Here is a 26,938-nt window from a genome sequence, read left to right as displayed (position 1 = left end):
TCAATACGAGTAAAGCCCTTAGTACAGTGCCTGGCATAAAAAGCACTCAATAAATGTTAGCTACTGTTTATTATTATTCTTTTTTTTTTTTTTAAAGATTTTATTTATTTATGTGACAGAGAGACAGCCAGCGAGAGAGGGAACACAGCAGGGGGAGTGGGAGAGGAAGAAGCAGGCTCATAGCGGAGGAGCCTGATGTGGGACTCGATCCCGGAACACCAGGATCACGCCCTGAGCCGAAGGCAGACGCTTTAACGACTGCGCTACCCAGGCGCCCCTGTTTATTATTATTCTTAATTCAAAGGTTGAGCTAATAATAACTATAAAGGCAAATCACGCTACTACATACCTTATAGCTATAGAACAGTGGAGGACCTTGTTAAAAATACAGATTCCCAGAGCTCACTCCCAGAAACTCATTCAGTAGGTCTTAGATGAAGCCAGGAATCTGCATTTTTATCAAGCTGCCAGGTGATTCTGATGCTATTCAGAATCTATTCAGATGCTATTACTCTTAGTCCAAAAACTACACACAAGAAAAAACACTACTTTAAAGGCACGTCAACCACTGCCTTACAACTGTCAGCTTGCAATTATAGGACAAAAATTCATTTGTTCACTTGTCACATTTTTAACAAATACTCACTAAGTGCTAGGTATTATGCCAGGTACTAGGAATATAGTGATGAAGATTCACTGACACGATCCCGAACCCTCACAGGCCAGTAGTAGGAAACTTACAATCTAGAAAGAACAGACATGTCTTTTAATTTGTCTACAAAGGCAAAAAAGTTCCTGCTTTTGAATTCCTAATGAATTCTGAATTCCTAACAAATAAATTAAAATTCATTTAATCAGTGAGCATTTAAATACAAACTTCGTATTTTAAATTTCAGAATTTCCATAATTTTGAGTAGCATATCTTTCTAGTGCTTCAAAAGAAGACACTTCCTGAAGTCTACCTCACATCCTCCTAATGCAATCTTGCATTCCACCCACAACTCTGCCAGTAAGGTGGCCTCATAGATGTTGATGTTTCCATTAACAGTGATTTGCAAGGCCTCCTGCCAGGGTTAGGGATGCTGCTATTCAGGGGCATCACTGGCACTGAAGTCCATTTAATCCAAATGTTTTCCCTAAAATACTTGGTAACCTTGGCTCCTTAATAATTTTTCTTGTGTTATAAGGTGATATAATCAAAATAAGATACAAAGCAGCACTTTAAATAAAGCATGGCCAGGGGTGCCTGGGTGGCTCATTCAGTTAAGCGTCTGGCTTCAGCTCAGGTCATGATCCCAGGGTCCTGGGACCCAGCCCTGCGATGGTTCCCTGCTCAGCGGGGTGTCTGCTTCTCCCTCTCCCTTTGTCCCTCCCCCTGCTTGTGCTCTCACTCTTTCACTCTCAAATAAACAAAAAAATCTTTTAAAAATAAATAAATAAAGCAAGCATGGTCTACTGTTTTTCTGGTTTGTAGAGGGACATTAGAAGCACCTCTTCACTTTAAAAAATTACTACAGAGGTATCAGCTGGCTATAAAGTAGACAATTCTTCAAAAGTCATATGTATTATTTAAGAAAAAAATCCTTGAATGTTAGAAAGGGTAGTAATTCATACTCAAATGCATGCTAACATCATTAAAAGTGATCAATATCTAGTATTATTCACTATTGATTATAATTGATCTCGAAGAATTCAAGCCTCAAATATCTGTCTCTCCTGCAGTCTAGCTGAGATTACTGCCTCTGGCCCCTAATGTTTTTAGTCTTCTACTAATCTGTCATATGTCAAGCTTAATCTCCTAAGGATCAGGACTTCATGACTCCCCTGAAATTCTAAAAATTTATGTCTATACTGGTTCCAGAGAAATGAACCAAATATAATGGCAATATTAGTAACAATTATGGAAACAAAAATAGCAACTAACATTTGAGCCCTTACTACGTGTTAGGAAGGGGCTTTATGTGGATTATCTCCTCTGTGAGAAAGGTACTAACTACTATCTTATGCTCCTGAGGGAAGTGAAGCTTGGAAAGCTTACGTGGCTTGCCTAAGATTACTTCCTAAAAAGAGCGGTTGACAGGTGATTGGAAAAAGGAACAGGCTTAAACCATTTGCTCTTTTTACTGGGTATCAACCATCCCAGTAACACTGAATATAATTATAACCTACAAAGAAATTATAAAATTAAAACAATTTCTCTAGAGTACATTATGATTTCTGGTGGTCTATTCTTATTCAGCTGAATAATTATTTTTATGCCAGTGAATACAAAGGAACAATACTAGAACTTGTTTTGGGGCGCCTGGGTGGCACAGCGGTTAAGCTTCTGCCTTCAGCTCAGGGCGTGATCCCTGCGTTCTGGGATCGAGTCCCACATCAGGCTCCTCCGCTATGAGCCTGCTTCTTCCTCTCCCACTCCCCCTGTTTGTGTTCCCTCTCTCACTGGCTGTCTCTATCTCTGTCAAATAAATAAATAAATTCTTAAAAAAAATACTAGAACTTGTTTTATTAAGTAATAAATATATAAATATTTCTTGCCTCTTTTGTGATAAAAGAGGCAAGAAATAGGAAACAATGACATCAAACCTCATATATACTCATAATTGAAATGAGCATGGCTCCTTATAGGTACATGTCAACAAAAACTGGGTTCATGTGCCACCATGTGGTTAATATGCTATAGGTTACTGACATTTAAGCCTACAATTAAATGGGTCCTTTTGAACCTTTAATTCTAAAAATAAATGTATGAAAGTTCCCTAAATAGGCTGACTAGCTATTTTAGACTTCACATCACGTTATTTTAGTGAGTATATTTCTCTCTAATGTTAAAAAAGACTAAGGTAAAACCCTGTATTAACCCTGCACAATAACATCTCTGTTCCGTAAACTATGCTCTGAGGTATTAAAACTTTAACAAAGGCGTAAAGATAAAGGGAGAAAACTGTACACAAGATCAGGGTGGAGGAAGCAGACCTAAAGCCTCACTTCGGATACTTTAGTTTAAGACTCCATTTTGTTCTCTCTGTAATTACCAACACGCAGTACACCTTTAAAAAGACATAGGCTAGAAAAAGTACAGTGCTAGAAAAGGGAAGGACAAAAAAACTTTTATGCCAGGTTTACGGACTTTTGTTTTCTTAATAAAGGGTACAGAGTTTAGGCTGTATACTCACTTAAGCATATTATGAAACATGACCCTGACCAAGATTTTCATCTCTGATATCTGTGTAATTCTTAAGTTTGTTTTATTACGTTCCGTTAGCCAGCATATAGTACATCATATGTTTTTGTTGTAGTGCTCAACGATTCATTATTCATAAGTTTACTACCAGAAAAGATACTTTGCCTAACACAGTCTACATAAACATTACCAGAAGCAAGTTATTACTTTAATACTTAAAAAATAAACAGTTAAGAATCAGTCAACAAAGCTTTATTATTAGAAACTTATGTCAAACTGTAAGTTTAGATCATGCTGGAAGTTTCAGAATGGCTGAAAACATTACTACCCTGAACAACTAAAGAGCTACATCAATATTTTGTAGACATGATTCAGGAGACCCTAAAATCAATATATTTTTTTTAAAAAATGGGTTCACAGGACTACAAGACCGTTATATTTCAAAAAAAGAAAAGCAGCACCAACAACAGCAAGAAACCAATGAGGGGATTTAATAGAACATAATTCATGGGGTAGAGTGGAGAACAGAGCTAAGATAGCTAATTCAGCACAGAACTGAAGACACGAATTAAAAGCTCCAATTCTCTTCCCTTCACACACCTGCTGTGACAGACAAATCACTCTTCATTTCAATTTTACTACTTGCAATAAGTCTGACACTGCCTTTCAATGATATATGGATCATTAAGGAACAATAAAAAGTCCAGTTAAATATCACTATAAAGGCGACTCGAATTTCAAAAAAGGCCATATAAAAGTGCCAGCATTATATTATTCACTATGGATGAAAGAAAAGGAGCAAAGGATATAGTTCTTGCCTTTAAAGAGCTGCAAAGATAAAAAGACAAGAAAAATAGTCAAGTGGTTAATAAAGTCTGAGATATTAAATCTAATTTTTAAAAAATTTAAAAATAGAGAAGTAAAAGAAAGTAAACAAAAACAGAAATACAGAAGGAATTACATAATACTTAAAGAGGAAGTGATAAGACAGAAAAAGATATAATAATCACATACCAAGTAAGCTGAAAACAAACACTTCAAGAAGTATCAAAGGGCAATGAAAATTAACTCAAAAAGGCATGTAATTTAATCATTATTTAGATAATAGCAAATTGAAGGGGAAATGAAAATACATCATTTTTAGCAGTCTTTCATTTTGAACATGATGTATAAAAAAGGAAGGTGTTTGCAATTGTACTATAATAATAGGAATCAACTCTGAAATGTTTTTAGTAAGAGCAGGTTCAAACAGTAAGAAATCCCTCACTATGAATATCAAAAACACCCACTTGTACCTGTTTCAGAGAGGACCAATTTTCAAATTCTTATTAATGGAAATCTAAACCAAACAGTAGTGGGCAAAGTTAAGTGAAATTCTAAATATAATCTCAGGGAACAAAGTTAACATTTACTGAGTACCTACACTGTGCTTGGTACTTCTCCATCCCCATTGCTATCACCTTACTTCAGGCCTGCAATTCCTCTCTCATCTGAATTATAAAATGCTACTAAAAATAGCATCCTAACAAGTATCTTTACATCTACTTTCCTTTCTCCAATCCATCCTGAACACTGATACCCAAAGTGATTTTTCTAAGATGAAAATTTGATGTTGGTGGTTTTCTTAAAATCATTACAATAGCTCCAACAGCCAGTAACACAACATTCAAACTCTAACTTCTAGATCTGATTCCCGTCTTTCTCTCCTGTCTTTTCTCTTATCTCTTCCCCGTGCCTACCCCCCCCTTACTCTACCACTATCTCCTTTTACTCTATTATTTTTAAACTACTTGAGGCTCCTAAAACTTGCCATGCTGTTTGATGAGCCTGTTTCTTTTTCCTGCTCTTCCTCTTGAAGGGCCTTCACCTTTTGCCCTCATAGCAATGCAAACAGCTACCCACTTCTATTTTCAACATCAGTTTAAGTCCTCCTAATGTCAATTCCCCATCTCCAAATTCTCCAAGAAAGAATTGAATATTCCTTCTTTGATGTCTATATAGATTTATATCATGGGATCCATAACTTTTACTACATTTACTTGCTTACAGTACATTGATTGGACTCCTTAGGAGCAGGAACCTAGTCTTATTTACCAATGTATCCTTAGTAACCAGCATAATAATTGGTACTTTGCAGGTATCTGAAAAGTTTTTATTTTATTTTTTATTTATTTTTATTATTTTTCTAAAGATTTTATTTATTTATTTGACAGAGGGAGAGAGAGACAGTCAGTGAGAGAGGGAATACAAGCAGGAGGAGTGGGAGAGGAAGAAGCAGGCTCCCAGAGGAGAGCAGGGAGCCCGATGCGGGTCTTGATCCCAGGGCTCCAGGATCATGCCCTGAGCCAAAGGCAGACACTTAACGACTGAGCCACCCAGGCGCCCCTGAAAAGTTTTTAATCAATGAATGAATAAATAAGCTTCAGTATTTAGGTAAATTTTTCACTGCCTACCTATTGAAAGCTACAGCCTAGCATCAGTTACTGAGTTCTCTCATTTTTTTTCTTGAAGTGTTTGATTCACTGCCTAACCATCACCCTATTATATGTCCTTCCATTCTGCATTTTACTACCAGGCTAATTTTCCAAAAGCCTACATTTATCATATAATAGGTCCATTCATGAACTTATAGTGAATACTATTTTAAATCCAAATGCCTCCATTTACCTTTCATGGCTCTCCATAAGCTGGCCCCACCTTACCCACATCTCACCCATCCAATTTGAACTCTTTATCTGGCCAATTTATCATACCTTGAGTCCGGTACATAAATCATTATCTTTCCCTTTGCCCAGATTGTTTCATCCTGCATTCAAACCTCATTCTTTCCTAATCCAACCAAATACTAACCACCTTTTATTGGCCAGTCTGATTTTTTTCCCACCAAAACTGTACCTGAATGCTCCATTCTCCATTTTTTTAACCATATACTATACGGCCAACACATTCAGTACCAGTCACATAAGCACTTCATTCTTTTTCTTAAAGTAATGTTACTTTTCTCTCCCCAAGCAGGCTATCACCTCCTTCAGGTAAATCTCATACAATATCCTATTGTATTTCCTTTTAGATCCCTGACAGTTCTTAGTTACTGTGATAGTTAGAAAGGCACTGTGGTATAGTACACTATTTATTTTTTTTAATATTTCATTTATTTATTTGTCAGAGAGAGAGAGAGAGAGAGAGAGCGCACAAGCAGGGAGAGTGGCTGGTAGAAGGAAAAGCGGGCTCCCCGCTAAGCAAGGAGCCTGATGCGGGACTCAATCCCAGGACCCGAGGATCATGACCTGAGCTGAAGGCAGATGCTCAACCGACTGAGCCACCCAGGAGTCCCTACTACACTGTTTTAAAAACCTTTTTTAAAAAGCACTAATATCTGAATAACTTATGAGAATAAAAAGCAGACAGTAAGGGGGAAAAGAGGACTAACATCCTCCCTTTAAAGTAAATCTTATGCTGCAGCCCAATGCATAAAAGAGATAAAAGGAGAGGGACTCTGACTGAAATGGGATGTGGGATTTGGAGTGCTGCCTGTCTGGCCTTCCACTACTCACTTAGCAACATGGTAGCCCTGGAGCACCTCTGCTAATCTACTGGAGGTTCCTTGGAATACAATTTGAAAACTGTTAAGTTCAAGTTCTAACTCTAACACTTACTGGTCACGTACTCTTGGGTAGTCACAAACTCTAAACTTTAGTTTCCTAAGATAATGAATGTGTATGAGAAAGTCCTCTGTAAACTTTAAAGCTTTCTATAAATTTGAGGAATTTACCACTTCACAAGCTATGAGCTAAACTGGCTATATTATACAATCTCAACAGTTACATCACACAACGGCATTAACTGTGAAAGAATTCCATATTTTAAAATCCAGTTTTATTTTAAAATAAAGCATTCTAAATGTCATTCAATTCTAGGAATCCTAGGTCCTCTGTCTTGTTTCTTCTACTTGGACTTAACTTTCTAATCTCTATTTGGGGAGCAATAAAGTATATAATGATTAAGAGTACATGCTTTCAAGTTGGGCAGACTTGGTTTGAAGGCCAGCTTCACCACTAATTAGGTGGGTAAACTTGGGTATGTTACATAATCTCTTCAAACCTTAATTTCCTCATCTCGAAAATGAAAACAGCATTATCAGCTTTTCAGTTGCTGCTAGATTAAGGAAGATAATCTCAACAAACTGTTTAGCACACAGTATGAAACCCAGTGAGAAATCAGTAAAAGTTAACTATTATTTTCCTTTTGGGAAGAGCTGTGGGAGAGTTGAAGCACTTTGGGTTAATGTAGCATTCAATATTCCTTTTCCTTTTTGTTCTTGGGCAAAAGCACCACTTTTGTTCTTGGTTAGAGCACCAAAAGCAAAATACAGTAGTAAAGTCTATAAATGAAAAAGCACGACACCTTTAACAACTCAGAGTACCAAGTTATAAAACAGATGGCTTCTTTCCAGACATCCTATAACAATTAAATAGCATTTCTTTCCTGGCGAATTTTTTAAATCTTCTTTAAAGCACAGACAATGCCTTGTTGTTCTTAGTTTACCCTCATAGTACACCTCAAAGTCAGCAAATAATCAATAAATGTTTATCAAAGTAAATAAATATTCCTAAAATCAGAAATTTATCATATAACGAACAACTTCAAAGCAACTGCCCCCTTTTAAAGTGGAATGTTTGAAAGTGGAATGTTTGCTTCCTATCAGAAATATCACTAAGCATGATGTATTTCTTGTAAAAATTGAAGCTTAAATATATAAGTATAATTTTAGGAAAGATGCTAATTAGATAAAAATCATTCTCAAATTGAAAAGGGAAACTGCACTATCTTTAAAATTATAAACATAAATATATGTCCAAGTCCTTTATTTTTTTTATAAAAATTTTTTATTATGTTATGTCACCATACAGTACATTCCAAGTTTTTGATATAAAGTTCTATGATTCATTACTTGCGTATAACACCCAGTGCACCATGCAATATGTGCCCTCCTTACTACCCATCACCAGCCTATCCCATTCCCCCACCCCCTTCCTCTCTGAAGCCCTCAGTTTGTTTCCCAGAGCCCATAGTCTCTCATGGTTCATTCCCCCTTCTTTTTACCTCCCCCTTCCTTCTTCCCTTTCTTCTCCTACAGATCTTCCTACTTCTTATGTTCCATAAATGAGTGAAACCATATGATAATTGTCTTTCTCTGCTTGACTTATATGTCCAAGTCCTTTAAAGAATACTTCTTGCCATACAGAATTAAGTAACTAATAAGAAAGCTGTTGGGGATATAAGAATTAAATCAAAGCAAGGGAACACTATGCAGTTGTTTTTTAAAAAGTAGAAGTATATGTACCACTATGGAAAAATGTTCAAGAAATATCTAGGTAAAAAAAACAAGTTGCAGAAGAGTATATATGGTATGATTCCATTTGTGTTTGTGTGTTTTTAAAGGTATATAAACAGATTTACATACAGAAAAATTTCCAAAGACTATTCAAGATCCCACTCACATTCTATAACATAATTAGGAAAGCCAAATCACTATTAATTTAATATTTCATAACATTAAAGTGAAATGATATTCTTTAAAGAAGCGTTTTAAATGTAACATAAAAACAGTAGATTTAAACCCCCACGTGGCCCTAAGCCTGATTATCAAAGGGATTTGGTAGAGGTTGTCACAAAAACTCTTTTTTCCTAGATGCTCTATCGGTAAACTTTAAATGGAAGACTAGCTCACTGATTAGAAAAAACAAAAATTTTTTATATAGACAAAAGACATTTTAAAAAAATTTCCAAATGTTTAATGTTCATGTTACTTGAATTAACATGTACATTAAAAGTTAACTGGAGAAATCACTGATTTATGTTAGCATTAGACATTTATTACTATTACCTTTTGCTTTAATTCAATGTGTTCAACCATATGAAGAACTAAGATACTTATGAGGTTTGGGGTTTTTTTTGTTTTTTAAACACATGACTAAAATGACTTTGGTAGAATGACACCATAACCGGGTAGCTGCTTTTCCAATCTCTTAACAGCCACATGGAACATTAAGTGCTTGAATTTGAAGCCAAGACAACAGGAAAAACAACCCCCCAACAATTCCTCCTAAAATAGCTTTTTAGATTAACTAGAATATGTTTAAATATATTTAGATCATTATTTTAGACCAGAAAACATATGGCTTTATCTTATGTCCAAAAGGGTCAAAACGATATCTACCATCATAATAAATTTCTATACTAATCTAAATAACGTCTTTTTTAAAATCCAAGAACAATGGACTAGAAGTCAGATGTAGATACTACTCCTGGCTCTGCCACTTATTAGCTGGAAACTATGAGCAAATCATTGAGTATCTCTGACCCTAGGTTTCCCCACTTATATAAAATATGAGGGCTTGACAGGATTACCTCTAAGCATCCTTTTCCAAGTGTGAAAGTCTTACTTGCTTTGTGACAGTGAAAAATATCAAGAGACACTTTTATTTGGTGATTCTTAACTGCTATATGACAGCAAAGAACGTTAAGGAAGAGATACTTAAATTTCATATAGAAATATTACAATTATGTATGCCCTCTACTGGAGATTATTAAAAGAGAAACATACTGTTTCCTTTAAGGTTTCTACTCAGAAACTTTTTTCTACAGGGCTGAACTTTTTACTTGGCATAAAATATGTATTTCAGATTACACTATCTTTTTGTGGTGTTATGTGGAGAATTGACCAAGCACCCTCTCATTTAAATACGATTTTATTCTCTTTGTAAAATTCTGAAATACAGCCTTAGTCAAATGACTAACTTTCACTGTAACAGTAAAATATCTTTGGTCCATGGTAGGTTTTCTTTTTTCTTAAGCTAATAATCTAAAGATCTTTACCTTTGGCAGCATGGGAGTATCCCTCTTCTTCTTTTTTTCTGAATTAGGGTCATCTAATAAGTCTGGCTCAAAAGTATAAAGTTCAGTAAGCTCATTCATGGTAAAATGACGCTCAACCTGCTGCTGATCAACAACTCGAAAAGACAGTGACTGCTTAGTTACTTGCCGATCATAAATCTTATCTTCCATGGTTCCCTTTGTAAAAAGAAGGAACAATATATAAATAAATTTTGTACACATGAAACTTAATCAAGGAGAAATATAATTATTGGTTAATATAAAACAGCAAAACTTCATAGTAATATACTTCCATAAAGCAAGTTTTATTAGCAATGCTGCTTAATTCATGAGAGATTTCATCTGTTCACCATAGTTTACCTTGACAAAGAAGAAAACTACATTACTGATAATCATCTTGTATTATTTGACCAATACACATTCAGGTTTTGCATTATACATTTCTTTTTTTTTAAGATTTTATTTATTTATTTGACAGAGATAGAGACAGCCAGCAAGAGAGGGAACACAGGCAGGGGGAGTGGGAGAGGAAGAAGCAGGCTCATAGCGGAGGAGCCTGATGTGGGGCTCGATCCCAGAACACTGGGATCACGCCCTGAGCCGAAGGCAGACGCTTAACTGCTGTGCCACCCAGGCGCCCCTGCATTATATATTTCTGTACTTAGTGGAAGAAGAGTAGTTAGACACCAAGGTGAACAGAAATAAAGAAGTACATGAAGTAAGATTTTAGAGGGTTATAAAAATAATTCAAGGGAGCAGTTTAAATCCTTCTCAGTTGAATATAATAAGCTTTCAATAATCACTATAAATAGCACTTCTATCAAGTTTTACTTTCTATAATTTCAGGACAGAAAATTAACAAATAAAATGCCATATCTATTACATATATATCACTTTAAGCCAGAATATAAAAGAGCTTTTAATTTAAATGACAGGAAAGGGGTTACACTGCGGTTTGCCAATTATAATAAGTGCTAAAGAAGACCAAATGAGCAAGGATCAATCTACCAATAAAACTCAGTCTCTGGTTCAGAAGCCCAGATTTGGAGGCAGGTGGAGAGAATCTCAATCTGTTCCCAAAACAGATGTACCAGTAAAAAGGCAACTTGATTCTATAAACCTGTATCACCTTATATGCATCCACCTCTTTGATTTTACTCGTTTTTCTTAAATTTCAGTTTGTTTTTTAATATCTGAGTTTATGTTTAAAGGAAATGACTTTAATATACTTTTCCTAGAAAGTATTAAATATCCTTGATAATGATTTTTTTGTTATTATAAGTTATCTTTTTCTTCCTATTTATCCATATTCTTCAAATTAAGAGAGTATCTGGTAGCCACCAAAAACAATGATCATTTGACCTTTACATCTATAAGCAAATTAGATTAACTTATTTGCTTTTCTATGAATGCTAAGTAAAAGAGCTATAAACGTTTAATTTTCCTGAACAAGCAAGAAAATTCTAAATCTGTTTACCTATGCAAATCCATCTCAATCTGAGAAAGCTGACATGACAGACAAGGATAAACTACAAAACAGAAAATCATGAAAGGCCAAAACTGACTTCTGCTGCTTTATGTATAGTATTAGGGTTGATGTTTTCAATTTCATTTTCTTCTCTATAATGCATATATGTTTGACACTCCAAAAACATTATCAATTTCACCCAACCTTTCACTATGAAAAAGAGAATATAAATCGTAAACCTACCTGAGCTAAGAACCTATATACATACACAGGTTTAGTCTGTCCAAAGCGATAAACTCGGAATATACTCTGGATGTCATAAGATGGATTCCAAGAAGCATCAAATATAATCACTCGATTAGCAGCTACCAGATTAATTCCAAGAGATCCTGCTTTGGTGGAAATGATAAACAATCGTCCTCTGAAAATAAAAACATGCATAAATGCTTTAGTAATAAGTGCTTCATAGATATTTTAATTGTGATATGACTTTTTAATCCTAAGGAAGTATTTTGAACACAGGAGTTCAAAGAATTCATTTCTCACTTACTGAAGAAAACAAGACATGTCTAAGGAGTCAGGTTGATGATTTATATGCGTAGGAAGAATCTTACTGCTGGAAAATTAGAGTCTGATTTAGGAATAAAGATATATATGTGATGGGTATTAAGGAGAGCACGTATTGCATGGTGCACTGGGTGTCATACGCAACTAATGAATCATGGAACTTTACATCAAAAACTTGGGATGTACTGTATAGTGACTAACATAACATAATAAAAAATTTTTATTAAAAATATATATGGAAAGCACATGTTTACAAAGTATTCAAGGCATATACAGATTCTGAGTAAATGTAGAAAATCCATATATAACTCAAAAGTCCATACTGTGTTCAATACTGCTATGAGCAAGCACTAAGTACATCAAAATGAAGGATAGTGTGCAAGGGCCTAAGTGTAATAGGGGTGAGTGACAGGCAATTATAATATAGTGTAATAACCATAGGGAGAGAAATTAGACAGATGTAAGGTACTAAAGTAGCTAATATCAAATCAAGAAGACAAAGGGCTCCAGGAAGGATGTGTTTAAAAAAAAAAAAAAAAGAAACAAGACCAAAAACCATAAGATACCTAGGAATAAACCCAACTAAAGAGGTATAAGATCTGTACTCTAAAAACTATGGAACACTTATCAAAGAAATTGAATAGGACACAAAGAAATGGATAAACATTCTCTACTCATGGACAGGAAGAACAAATATTATTAAAATGTCTATACTACGCAAAGCAATCTACACATTTAATGCAATCCCTATCAAAATACCACAAGCATTTTTCATAGAGCTAGAACAAACAATCTTAAAATTTGTATGGAACCACAAAAGACCCTGATAGCCAAGGCAATCTTGAAAAAGAAAAGGCATCATAATTTCGGACTTCAAGCTACATGACAAAGCTGTAGTGATCAAGACACTATGGTACTGGCACAAAAACAGACACATTCATCAATGGAACAGAATAGAAAACCCAGAAATGGACCCTCAACTCTATAGTCAACTAATCTTTGACAAAGCAGGAAAAGAATATCCAGTGGAAAAAAGACAGTCTCTTCAACAAATGCAAGTTGGGAAAACTGGACAGCCACATGCAGAAGAATGAAACTGGACGACTTTCTTCCACCATACACAAAAATAAATTCCAAATGGATGAAAGACCTAAATGTGAGACCTGAAACCATCAAAATCCTAGAGGAGAACACAGGCAGCAACCTCTTTGACAACGGCTGCAGCAACTTCTTACTAGACACATTTCCTGAAGCAAGGGAAACAAAAGTAAACATGAACTACTGGGACTTCATCAAGATAAAAATCTTATGCACGGCGAAAGAAACAATCAACAAAACTAAAAGGCAGCCCACGGAATAGGAGAAGATATTTGCAAATGACATATCTGATAAAGGGTTCGTATCCAAAATCTATTAAGAACTTAACAAACTCAATACCCAAAAAACAAATAATCCAGTTAAGAAACGGTCAGAAGACATGAAAAGACATTTTTCCAAAGAAGACATATAAATGGCTAATGGACACATGAAAAGATGCTCAACATCACTCATCATCAGGAAAATACAAATCAAAACCACAATGAGATACTACCTCACATGGGTCAGAACGACTAAAATAACACAGGAAATGACAGATATTGGTGAGCATGCAGAGAAAGAGGAACCCTCTTCCACTGCTGGTAGGAATGCAAACTGGTGCAGCCACTCTGGAAAACAGTATGCGGGATTCCTCAAAAAGTTAAAAAGAGAACTACCGTATGACCCAGCAATTGCACTACTAGGTATAAGGGATATAAAAATACTGATTCAAAGGGGCACATGCACCCCAATGTTTATAACAGCAATGTCCACAACAGCCAAAATACAGAAAGAGCCCAGATGTCCATTGACTGATGAATGTATAAAAAAAAAGATGTGATGCGTGCACACACACACACACACTCTCTCTCTCTCTCTCTCTCTCTCACTCACACACACACACACACACACACACACACACACACACACACACACAGTGGAATATTACTCAGCCACCAAAAAGAATGAAATCTTGCCATTTGCAATGATGTGGATGAAACTACAGTATATTATGCTACGTGAAATAAGTCTGTCTGAGAAAGACAAGTACCATATGATTGCACTCATTTTTGGAATTAAAGAAACAAAAGAGATGAACACAGAGGAAGGGGAAAAACAGAGAGGGAGGCAAACCATAAGAGACTCTTAACTATAGAGAACAAAGTGAGGGCTGCTGGAGGGGACATGGGTGGGGGAGGGGTTAAATGGGTGATAGGTATTAAGGAGGGCACTTGCGATGAGCACTGGGTGTTACATGAAAGTGATGAATTACTAAATTCTACTCCTGAAACCAAAATTACACTATATGTTAACTAAAATTTAAATAAAAACCTAAAAAACAAATTAAAAAAAAAGAAAGAAACTGACAGATTATGTGCTGTGTTGTAACACAAGACTTTATATTTCTGAGAATTTGGGAATGAATTAGTTGACAGTTCCATAGAAAACTAAACAAATATTAAAAAAAGAAACCATTAATTGAACAAACATAAACATGTGCATAAAAAAAGGAAAAGTAATCACATTATTGTAAATGGCTTATGTGTGAGTATTTACATAGTCACAATAAAGCAAGCACTCCAAATTGAGTTAGGCAATTATCAAAAAATATGTTGGGAAAATAAATAAGGAAAAGTGTGCATGTGCGTGAATTCCCACCTTAGATTTTAGAAAGGGTTATATGAAAGTAAATACCAGAAGAATTGCCAAGAATTGAAACCTGTTACCTGCAGCAAGTCAGGGTGCATGTGTAGGAAGGGGTCGGTCAAGGGACTGGTTTTGATCTCAAGCCTTATAGAACAGTTTTTTAAAAATATGTAAATATATTACTTTGATATAAATAAAACAAATTTAGAAAGACTTTATGTAACATTTTTTAAAAATATAAACAAATTTAAAGAAAAAAAAAACTACTCAGTTCCATTCCCCAGAAACAACACCCTTTCAAATTATCATGTATTTCCTAAGGTGTATTTTTCTAAGCATATATATTTTTGGTTTTCCACAGATATGATATCTGCATATAGAGTATATATTATGATCATTTCCTCAAATTTCTTGGTATATAATATTCCATTGGATGACTATATAATTTGTCTACTGTTGGCCAACTTAAGAGTGAGAAAACCCTTGGAATATAGTAAACTCTCAAAACTCTCTACAAAATACCTTTATACACCAAGCCTTACTTTCTGTAATTTCATGAAAGGAACTAACTAAAATGCCATACTGATTACATATATAGTATTATAAACTAAAATGCAAAGAAGCTCAAAATTTAAATAACAGGAAAGAGCTTACAATTAAGAAAAATCCTGTGGAGAATAAACACAGGTACTAAATCCATGTTTTATATTGATTTGGAGCTACCACATATCTAAGAATATAGGCTATAGAAATTAACATAAATGCAAGAAAATAGATTCATTCACAGTTACTGATAAGATCATAGGTTGAAAATAAAGAACATGTACAACACAGAGGACTTGATTATACTCTGCCTATTCAATGAATTACATTACCAATAAAAATCCATAATATTATGTGAAAAAAGCAGGATATAGAACATTATTAAGTATAATTACAACTGCACTAAAAACCAAAATGTATACATACAATGTTAACAGTTCTCTTTGGTCAATGGAATTATGATACTTATTTTCTTCTTTATATTTCTCTGTAATACTCACTACAGAGAACAAACTGTGCTTTGTTTAACTAGTGGACATATTTAAGGGATTATGGACAACTGGACAACAAAATTGGACAACAAAATTATTCCAGTTATTTACATCTGTTACACACCAGAGAAAGGATCGAGCATATAGAATAGCATATACTATGTAGGTTAAAAACACACACATACACGCACATAAAAAAACAGGAAACCTTGTAGAGAACTTCAAAATTCTTTGGTATCTATTCAGTAATGAAGAGGTGAATGGGCTTAATAAGCATATTCATCAAACTGTTATTCATCCCAAGTACTGAACTAGACCGTTAATACAAAACATGAAAAAATACGCACTCACTGCACTAAAGGAATGCAACAAGACAAAAAACATAAAAAACATATACAGTCTAATTTACAATAACAGAGGTATTGATTTACACAGTATTGATGTGATAAATGACATATTCTGGTTTTTAAAAGCACGTAAGTGGGAAGTAAAACTGTTTAATTTTGTGCCCAAAAAATAAAGAAACAAAGTCAAGTAAATGAGTAAGTACTAAGAATTATTTTACAACTATTTAACCTTTAATATTATTCAGTACAGAGTATGTAAATCCATACTGAGATAAGCTAATCAGGACATGTTTAGATTTTCCTAATACTAAACATCAGTATTAAAATATACACTCAAACACAATTAAAATATGAACTATTTGAATAATGCTGCTATAAACATTCTGGGTATGTGTTTTGGTAAAGACATGTAAGCATTTCTGTTAGGTATATACCCAAGAGTCATAGGGTCATAGGGTATGTATATAGCACTGTTAAAGCTGAACAAATAGTTCTCCAAGTGGTTATTTCCAATTTACCTTCCCACCAGCAGTGTGTGAGAGTTTCAATTGTTCCAGATAACTCACGGTATTACCTCTTATTATTGTAACCTTTAAAAAAATAGCTTAGGGTTCACAAGAATTTGTAACAGTAGTATAGAGAGTTTCCATGTACCCTTCATCCAGCTCTTCCTAATGGCATTAACTTACATAAAGAGAGTACATTGTCAAAACCAGGAAATTGATGTTGGTACAATACTTTGAACTCAGGCTTAATGGATTTCACCAGTTTTTCTAAGTGCTTTTTTGTTTGGTGTATAGCTCTATGAAATTTATCATGTGTGGAGATTCATGCAACCATTACCACAAGCAGGGTACAGAACTGTTCCATCACCACAAAAAAAAACCTCTTTTGTGTTATACCTTAGTATTTACACCTTCCCCCCACCAACCCTAATCCCTGGCAACCACTTATCTGCTCTCCATCACCATAATTCTGTCACATCAAGAATGCCATATGAAAGGAATTATAAAATGGCATTTTTCATTCAGCATAATGCCCTTGAGATTCATCCAAGTTCTGTGGATCAGTATCACTAGTTCATTCCTTTTTATTGCTCAGCACTACTCCAATATATAGATATAATTTGTTTATCCATTCACATGTTATAAGACACTTGAGTTATTTCCAGTTTTTGACCATTACAAATAAAGCTACTACAAACACCTGTGTGTAGGTTTCCACGTGAAATTAAGTTTCCATTTCTCTGGCATAAATTTTCAAAAGTGTGACTGCAGGGTTGTATGGTAAGAATATATTTAATTGTTCAGTTTGGGGGAAAAAACAAGTTGTTCTTCAGGAAGAGTGGCTGTGCCATTTTACATCCTCATCAGCACTGTGGGAGAGATCCAGTTTCTCTGCATCCTTACCAGCATTTGGTAGTGACACTATTTTTTCTTTTAGCCATAAAGTTCTATCCTGTTGTGGTTTCAGTTTACATTTCCCTATTGGCTAGTGATGAACATCTTTTCAAGTGCTTATCTGCCATGCTTAGATCTTCCTAAATGAAATGTCAGTTTAAGTCCTTGGTCCATTTTCTAACTGAAAATTGTTATGTTTTCTTACTGTTACATTTAAAGAACTTTTATATATTCTGCATATGAGGCCTATATTAGATATGCTATTTGCAAATATTTTCTCCAAGTCTGAGGTTTGTCCTTTCCTTTTCTTAACAGGGTCATTCATAGACAAAAGTTTTTTATTTTGATTTTCCAATTATTGATTTTTTTCTTTAATGGATTATATCCCTTTGCTGTCATGCCTAAAATCTCTTTGCCTAAATTAGCTCCTGAAGATTTTCTTCTATGCTTTCTTAACAAGCATAATGTTTCACATTCAGATTTATCACCCATTTTGACTCAATTTTTGAATAGGGGTAAGGGTTAGGTCAAAGTTTGTTTCAGTTTATGAATATCCAATTGTTTCAATTCCATTTGTTGAAGAGACTATCCTCCCTTCACTGAAACACTTTTGCACCTTTGTCAAAAACATTTTTAACTTGCATTTCTTAATAAAGATAAGCACCATTCTGTATGTTTATTGGCCATATGCATACCTTCTTTTGTAAAGTCTTTTTGAAGTTCTTTTCTCATCTTTCTATGGGAATATCTGGTTTACCCTACTTATTTTTTTTTAAGCTTGGCTACAGTTTTATTAAAGTATGTTTTTAATGTAGTTGACTTCTTTTTACAAGACATGGACACAGAACTCAAATAAAAGGGAGAAAGAACAAATTAAAAGCCAGGGAATCTGAGTTGTTACTGGTCCAATTAGCAAAATTTTCCCAGGAGTATGTCCTAATTTTTTGAAATTGAAATAATGCCACATCTTAATAGTTGATCAGCTGTTTTGTGCACCTCCAGGAACAAACTGGGAAGCTTTCCCATGTTTAAGTCTTTCAAATTGGCCTCTGCATATTACCCTACTTATTTTTAAGAATTCTTTGTATTCTCTGGTTAAGAGTCCTTTTTGGATCTATGTATTGAGACTAGCTTCTCCCAGATATTTGCAAATGACATATCCAATAAGGGGTTAATATTCAAAATATAAAAAGAACTTCTACAACTCAACAACAAAAACCCAAATAATTCCATTAATAAATGGGCAGGGGATTTGAATAGACATTTTTCCAAATAAGACATATAGATGACCAACAGACACATGAAAAGATGCTCAACATCATTAACCACCAGGGAAATGCAAATCAAAACCACAATGAGATACCATCTCACACCTGTCAGAATGGCTAAAATCAAAAACACAAAAAATAACAAGTGTTAGTGAGGATGTAGAGAAGAAAGAACCCTCATGCACTGTTGGTGGGGATGCAAACTGGTACAGCCACTGTGGAAAACAGTATGGAGGCTCCTCAAAAAATTAAAAATAGAAAAAAAATTACCATACGATCCAGTAATTCCACTACTGGGTATGTATGTATGTACGTATGTATGTATGTATTTTCACTGCTGGGTATTTACCCAAAGAAAATGAAAACACTACTGCAAAGAGATTTTTGCACACCTATGTTTATTTACAGCAGCATTATTTACAATAGCCAAGAGATGGAAGCAACCCAAGTGTCCATTGATAAATGAATGGATAAAGAAGATGTGTGTATGTTTTTGTGTTATTTTGTGTATATTACACAAATATATACGTATATATTACACACACACACATACACACACACAGGAATATTACTCAGACATAAAAAAGAACAAGATCACACCACTTGAGACCACATGGACGGACAAAGAGAGTTTACTGCTAAGTGAAATAAGTCAGAGAAAGACAAATACCATATGATTTCACTCATGTGGAATTCAAGAAACAAATGAACAAACAAAAAAGAGACAAAAAACCAGACTCTTAAATACAGAGAATAAACTGATGGTTGCCAAAGGGGAAGTGGGTGGAGGAGGGATGAAATAGATAAAGGGGATCAAGAGTATGCTCATTTTGATGAGCACTAACTAATGCATAAAATTGTTGAATTATATTCTATATCTGAAACTAATCTAACACTGTATGTTAATTATACTCCAATAAAAAAATGAAAACAAACCCAAAAACCAAAAAAAAAAGTATGTCTGAATAAGCATAGAAACTCTAACCATGGTTATATCTGGGCTATTGAATTACAAATAATAACATTTATTGTCTTTGTGTTTTTCCATATTATCTTTAAAAATGAAAAAATAGATTCTCCTATCTTGTGGTTTGCCTTTTCATTTTTAAGAAAAAGATTTTATTTATTTAATATCTTTGAGAGACAGCAAGAGAGAGAGAGAGAGAGAGCAGAGGAAGGAGCAGAGGGAGAGGGACAAACAGAGCTGAAAACAAGAGTCAGATGTTTAACCAACTGAGCCACCCAGATGCCACTTGCCTTTTCATTTTTAATATGAAATTCCTTTGATGATTAGAAATTCTTAATTTTAATGAAGTTCACCTTATCTATATTTCCTTTTATGGTTAGTACTTTGTGTGTCCTGTTTATGAAAGTTTTCTTTCTTCCTTTATTTTAGAAAGAGAGAGAGAGCGCGCACACGCAAGAGGGAGAAGGGGCAGAGGGAGAGAGAAAGAGAATTTCAAGCAGACTTCCCACTCAGCACAGAGCTCAATGCAGGGCTCGATCTCATGACCCTGAGATCATGATCTGAGCTGAAATCAAGGGTCGGATGCTTAACCAACTGAGCTATCCAGATGCCCCTATGAGTTTTCTTAATGCAAGATCAGGAAAATATTCTTTGCTGTTCCCTTCTAAAACTTTTGTTTTAGCTTCCACATTTATATCTACAAACCACTTGGAATTAGTTATCAGGGAAGTACAGATTAAGACTATTAAGTCTTTGGGCACCTGGGTGGCTCAGTCAGTTAAGTGGCTGCCTTCGACTCAGGTCATGATCTCAGGGTCCTGGGATTGAACCCCGTGCTCCCTGCTCAGTGGGGAGTCTGCTTCTCCCTCTCCCTCTACTTCTCCCCCTGCTTGTGCTCTCTCACTCTCTCTCTCGGATAAATAAAATATTTTTTTAAAAAAGACTACTGAGTCTTGCCAGTATATATCTATCACAACAGCTTAAAAAAACCAGACATTGTCAAGTGATGATGACAGAGAACAACTGAAACACCTATGTGCTACCAGGGGAATGCAAATTGGTACAACCATTTTGGAAAAACTGTTTTGGCAATATAAGCTAAAGCTCAATATACACATTATCTATTACTCAGCAATCTCACTTCTGGTCATATACACAACAGAAATATATGTGTATGTTTGCCAAATGACAGAACAATCTTTGAAAAGTTGAATCTCTGGACTTCCACTTCTGGAAAGATGGAGTAGACACTTCTGGGAGTAGACATACTGTTCCCTATTCCTCACAGTAAGTAAAGCTAAAGACCCTGGACATTATATATAAAACAATCATAAGAAGTTTCTGAAAAGTAAGGCGGAGGAGACAAACTGGCTAGGGACCTTGGACCTAAGGAACAACATGGCACTGAGTTCCACAGGCTTTCTTTTTGTCTCATACATCCCAGAATGAGTGCTGAAGCACCCAGCTACCTGGAAATGCCAGTGGATGTTGCCAAAAAAATCTCCAAGAAAATCTTGCTCTCTCTAGCCAAAGGACCTTTAAAAAGGGGGCACCCTAGAAAGACAGAAAACTTTAAAACAAACAGCACTCAATTTTAGTCAAACAGTACAGAAAAATGTGGTACACCTCCACCCTTGTCACTAAAGGCTAAGTGGGGAGTTCAGACTGTTACCCTCACCTAGTTGTAACAAGGCATTGCCAGTGGTGTTAGAGAAGTCTGAGTTAACACAGTCCTCCCCTCAACCCAGCAATGTCAGTAAAGACCACGTAGGGAAACCAGACATCCATCTTCAGCCAGCAGGTTCAAGAAAAACCCTCTCCCTCCCGACTAAGGTAGTATCCAAGGAGGTCTAGTGGAGAATGAGGAATTATACCACAACTCAAACAATAATGAGTTACCCCTGTAGTGTCAGTGGAGGCCAATGGAGGAGAGGTTGTAAATAAGCAATCCTAACCCTCCCAGCCAGGACAGGATCAACAGAAGCCTAGTGGGTGGACTGAACTTCCACTCTCAACTGACAGTAAATGAGGTGGGGCACCTCATCTTCCATCAGAACATGTGTCCAAAGAGTCCTGCTATAATAGAAGATTTAAGTAAGATCCACAGTCTCATGACATAATAAACAAAATGTCCAGTTAAAATAGATCTCTGTCATAACAAGAACCAGTAAAATCTCAACTTCAGTGAGAAAAGACGATCAGCAGACACCAACACTGAGATGACATAAATGTTCGAATTGTCTGACAAGGATGGAAAAAGTAGCTACATTTATAAAAATGCTTCATTAAGCAATTATTAACACACCTGAGACAAATGGAAAAAAAACAGAAAGCCTCAGCAGAGAAATACAAAACATAAAGAAGAACCAAACAGAAATTTCAGAACTGAAAAATACAATTAAAAAAAAACTCAATAGATGGACTAAACAGTAGAATATAAAGAACAGAGATTCAGGAACTTTGAGAACGGACCAATAGAAATGACCCCATCTAAGCAACAGGTAGAAATCAAATTTTAAAAAGCCAGAAAAACAAAACATAGGCTCAGGGACCTATAGGACTATAATAAAAGACCTAACATTCTTGTCTTTGGGAGTCATAAAAGGAGAGGAGAAGGAAAAAGAAGAGGTTATAATAGTATTTGAAAGAAATAATGGCTCAAAATTACCAAAATTTAGCAAGAAACAACTTACAGATTCAAGAAGTTGAACAAACCACAAACAGGACAAACCCAAAGAAATTAATGCCAAGACACACCACAGTCAAACTTCTGAAACTAAGATAAAAAAATCTTGAAAGAAGCAAGAAACAGGACCTACTGACAGGGAAGAAAAATGATTTGAAAAACAGAAGGTTTTTTAAAAATTAAAATATATTTAACATAAAATATTGTATAAAATTAAGCTATACATGTTAGTTTGATACATTTATATATTGTATATGATTGCCACTGTAGCAACAATTAGCACCTCCATCATGTTAAATAATTATCATTTCTTTTTACTGGTTGGAATAATTTCTAGTCTTTTAGGAGGTTTAATGATTACAATAAAATACTGTAGTCTACATTCACTTATTGGTTTAGCCACTATGAAAAAACAATATGGCGTTTCCTCAAAACATTAAAAATAGATCTACCATATGATCCAGCAATTCCACTTCTAGGTATATATACAGAAGAAATGAAAATAAAATGTCAAAGATATATGTACTCCCATATTTACTGCAGCATTATCCATAATAGCCAAGATATGAAAACAACCTAAGGGCCCATGAACAGATGAATGGATAAAAAAGATGTGGTATATAATATACAACAGGACAGTATTCAGCCATGAGGAAAAAGGATATCCTGCCATATGTGGCAACATGAATGTTCCTTGAGCACATTATGCTAAGTGAGAAAGACAAATACTGCATGGTATCACATATATGTGAAATTCAAAAATCCAAACTCAATAACAACAGCAGGTTTTTCATAAGAAATTATGAAATCCTGAAGAAAGTGGTACAACATTTTTCAAGTGCTGAAAGAAATGAACTGCCAACCCATAATTCTATACCCATCTAAAATACTCTTCAAAAATGAAGGGGAAATCAAGAAATTCTCATATGTAAGTACTCAAAAAATTTGTTGCCAGCAGACCTGCCTCAAAAGAATGACTAAAAGGATTTCTCTAGAAAGAATAGAAATGATAAAAGAAGAAATACTGAAACATTTGGAAGAAACAATAAAAAGTACAAAAAATATGAGTGAATAAAGATTTTCCTAATTTTTCTAAATTATGTTTAATAATTGAAGAAAAAATTATTACACTGGTAATCCATTTACGTAGAGAAAACATTTAAGACAAGTATATTATAAATGGGGAAGAGAAAGGGATGTAAGAGCATAAGGTTTCTACACTGCAATCAAAATGGTAAACTGGTAACATTAGTCAACTATGAAAAATTATGTCCATATAATGTAATACAGCAACCACTATGAAAGTTATAGAAAGAAATACTAAAATGATGAATAAAAAAAGGTCACTAAAAATACAATTTCATAAAAGGTAAAAGTAACCCACAGGAAGGGTAAAAAGAGAACAAATTGAACATAAAATAAAATGGCAGCTTGAAGCCCTATATTAAATGTAAATAGTTGTACACCTGAAACTAACATAATGTTATGTATCAATTATACTTCAGTTAAAAAATTTAAATGGTCCATATACACCATTTAAAAGAGACCAACAGAATGGGTAAAAAAAACATGACCCAACCATGCTGTCTACAAGAAGCTCACTTCAAATATAATGAAATAGATCGGTTGAAAGTAAAAAGGATGAAAAAGGATATACCATATAAACAACAATCAAAATAAAGTAGGAGTGGCTATATTAGGAAGAGAGAGAGTAGGTTTCAGAGCAAAGAAAATAACAAGGGATAGAGAGGGACATGGCAACCCTAAATGCGTATACACCAAAGAACAGAGCTGAAAATTTAAGCAGCAAAACGGAAAGGAGAAACACGCAAATACACAATTATAGCTGGAGGCTTCAACCCTTTCTCAAAAATCGATAACCCAACAAGACAAAAATCAGCAAGGATAAAGGACATAACCCCATCAAAGAAGATCTGATCAACATTTATAGAACACAACACCCAACAACAGCAAAATACACATTCTTTTCAAGGGCTAATATACAATATACCAAGATACTGTATCTTCAGCCATATAACAAAACATAACAAATTTAAAAGAACTGAAATCATACAGAACATGTTCTCTGCACAGAACCCAATCAAACTAGAATAAGCAAAATAATAGAAATCTCTAAATATTTGGAAATTAAACAACATACTTTCTAGCTATGAGTCAAAAAGGAAATCTCTAAGGAAAAAAATAACACTAAATTGAATGGAAATGGAAATACAATGTCAAAATTTATATGACTCAGCTAAAGCAGCGGTGAGAGGGAAATTTACAGCACTAAATACATTAGAAAAAAAGGAAAAGTCTTAAATTAGTAATCCAAAGTTCTACCTGAAGAAAGTCAGGAAAAAATGAGCAAAATAAAGTCAAAGCAAGATGAAACTGAAAATAGAAAAAAAAATAGAGAAAATAAAACAAAATGCTGGTTCTTTGAAAAGACCAATAAAATTGACTAACCTCTAGGAAATTTTTGTCAAACAAGCAAATTACACAAATTACCAATGGCATCAATGAAAGAAAGGCTATCACTACAGACCCTGCAGATATCAAAACAATAATAAGGGAATGCTATGAAAAATTCTATACATAAATTTGAAATTTAGTTGAAATGAACCAATTCCTCAAAAAGCACAAACTACCACAACTCATTCAATATGAAATAATTTGAATGATCCTATAACTATTAAGGAAATTGAATTAGTGATTTAAAAATTCTCCAAAAATATTTAAAGCTAGGAAGTTTCACTTCTACCAAATTCTACCAAAAATTTAAGATTAATCAACACAAATTCTATATGTCTTTTAGAAAATACAAGAAAAGAACATTTCAACTCATTTTATGACATCAATACTATCCTGATACCAAAATCAGATAAAGACAATACCAAAAAAATGGATACAGACCAGTATCTCATATATATCCCTCAACAAAGTTTTAGCAAATAAAACCATTAGTATACAAAAAGAATTATATACCATGGCCATATGGGGTTTATTCCAGGGATGCATGGCTGGTTCAGTATTTGAAAATCAAGCTACATAATACAGCATGTAACAGGCTAAAGAAGAAAACTTATTAATACTAAATGAGACAGAAAAAGCATCTGACAAAATTAAATATCCATTCAAATAAAAACTCCCAGCAAACTAGGAACAGAAGGGAACTTACTCAAATTGATAAAGAATATATAAAAAGTTATACAGCTAACATCATAACCAAAACTGAATGTTCTTACTATCAAGAAATACAAGAATGCTCACTCTCATCATTGCTATTTAACATATTACTGAAGTTGTAGCCAGTGCAATATGTCAAGAAAAGGAAATAAACAGCATACAGATCAGAAAGGTAGAAATGGGGGGGAGGAGTTAAGATGGCGGAGGAGTAGGAGACACCTTTTACAGCCGGTCCCCCGAGTCGAGCTGGATAGGTACCAGACCAGCCTAAACAACCAGAGAACCAGCCTGAGACGCAGGAATGCATCTGGATCTCTACAAATGAACATCTCCAGCACTGAGTATTGAAGTACGAAGCGGGGAGCCATGAAACTGTGCACAGATATCGGAAGATAAACGGAAGGGGGAGGGAGCTGCCGCGTTAGGGTGCCGGGAAGCGGTAGCCACTTGCACGGGGGAGCGGGCGGGCTCCCGGACGGCACCCGCAAAACAGCAGACTGAGACCCTGAGCCGGGTGCACGCGCCACCAGGCATCTCGCGGAACACCGGAATCCCGGTGCGCTCACTGGATCCAGACTGAGACCGGGAGCTTCCGGAGCGCGCACGGGGTGGCTGGCGGCTGCGGCGTTAGAAACACAAAGGACAGAGACACGCCGGCCCTGGAAGTGAGGGCTGGGACGCCAGGTGTGGGGCGCACATCCCGGGACGCTGCAGGGTTGAGCAGCACCAACACTAACAGAGTTAAAGTGGCCAGAACATTAGTAGAGAACGGGCCGTAATCCCTCTGTTCTGTGACAGAGGCTGAAATTCGGCCGCTGCTGCTCTCTCAGAAGAGGCACAGCAAACCGCCAGGGAAAGCCGCCAGAGAACAAAAGCCTGGAAATACCGGCTCAGAGAATACCCATCCCCATCCCCCTCGCAGGGGACGCGGAGACTCTACCCAAACAGGGTTGCCTGAGTATCGGTGCGGCAGGACCCTCCCCCAGAAGGCAGAAGGCAGGCTGAAAAATCAAGAAGCTCACAACCCAGGCACCTGGGTGGAGCAGTCATTGAGCGCCTGTCTTCGGCTTAGGGCGTGATCCCAGCGTTCCGGAAGGAGTCCCTCATCGGGGTCCTCCGCTGGGAGCCTGCTTCTTCCTCTCCCACTCCCCTGCTTCTGTTCCCGTTCTTGCTGACTGTCTGTCTCTCTCCTCAGATAAATAAATAA

At 35.5% G+C, this 26,938-nt stretch overlaps 1 protein-coding gene across 7 annotated transcripts in view; it reads right to left on the bottom strand.

The window, feature by feature from the left end:
- The window catches only part of ATRX (ATRX chromatin remodeler), a 331,172-nt gene that overhangs the window by 17,312 nt on the left and 286,922 nt on the right, over window positions 1-26,938 (bottom strand). For all 7 annotated transcript variants that reach the window (XM_087860258.1, XM_045801308.2, XM_045801311.2 and 4 more), the window contains 2 exons: window positions 11,793-11,970; window positions 10,064-10,258 (listed from right to left, as the gene is read on the bottom strand). In XM_087860258.1, the coding sequence (XP_087716384.1) occupies window positions 10,064-10,258; window positions 11,793-11,970 (373 nt within the window). The remainder of the gene's footprint in view (window positions 1-10,063; window positions 10,259-11,792; window positions 11,971-26,938) is intronic.

Source organism: Ursus americanus, chromosome X (assembly GCF_024610735.1).
Source record: "Ursus americanus isolate L20-20 chromosome X, mUrsAme1.1.p, whole genome shotgun sequence".
NCBI classification, from domain to species: domain Eukaryota; kingdom Metazoa; phylum Chordata; class Mammalia; order Carnivora; family Ursidae; genus Ursus; species Ursus americanus.
The sequence above is the reverse complement of the archived record's forward strand: the minus strand, read 5'-3'. Positions and strand labels throughout refer to the sequence as shown.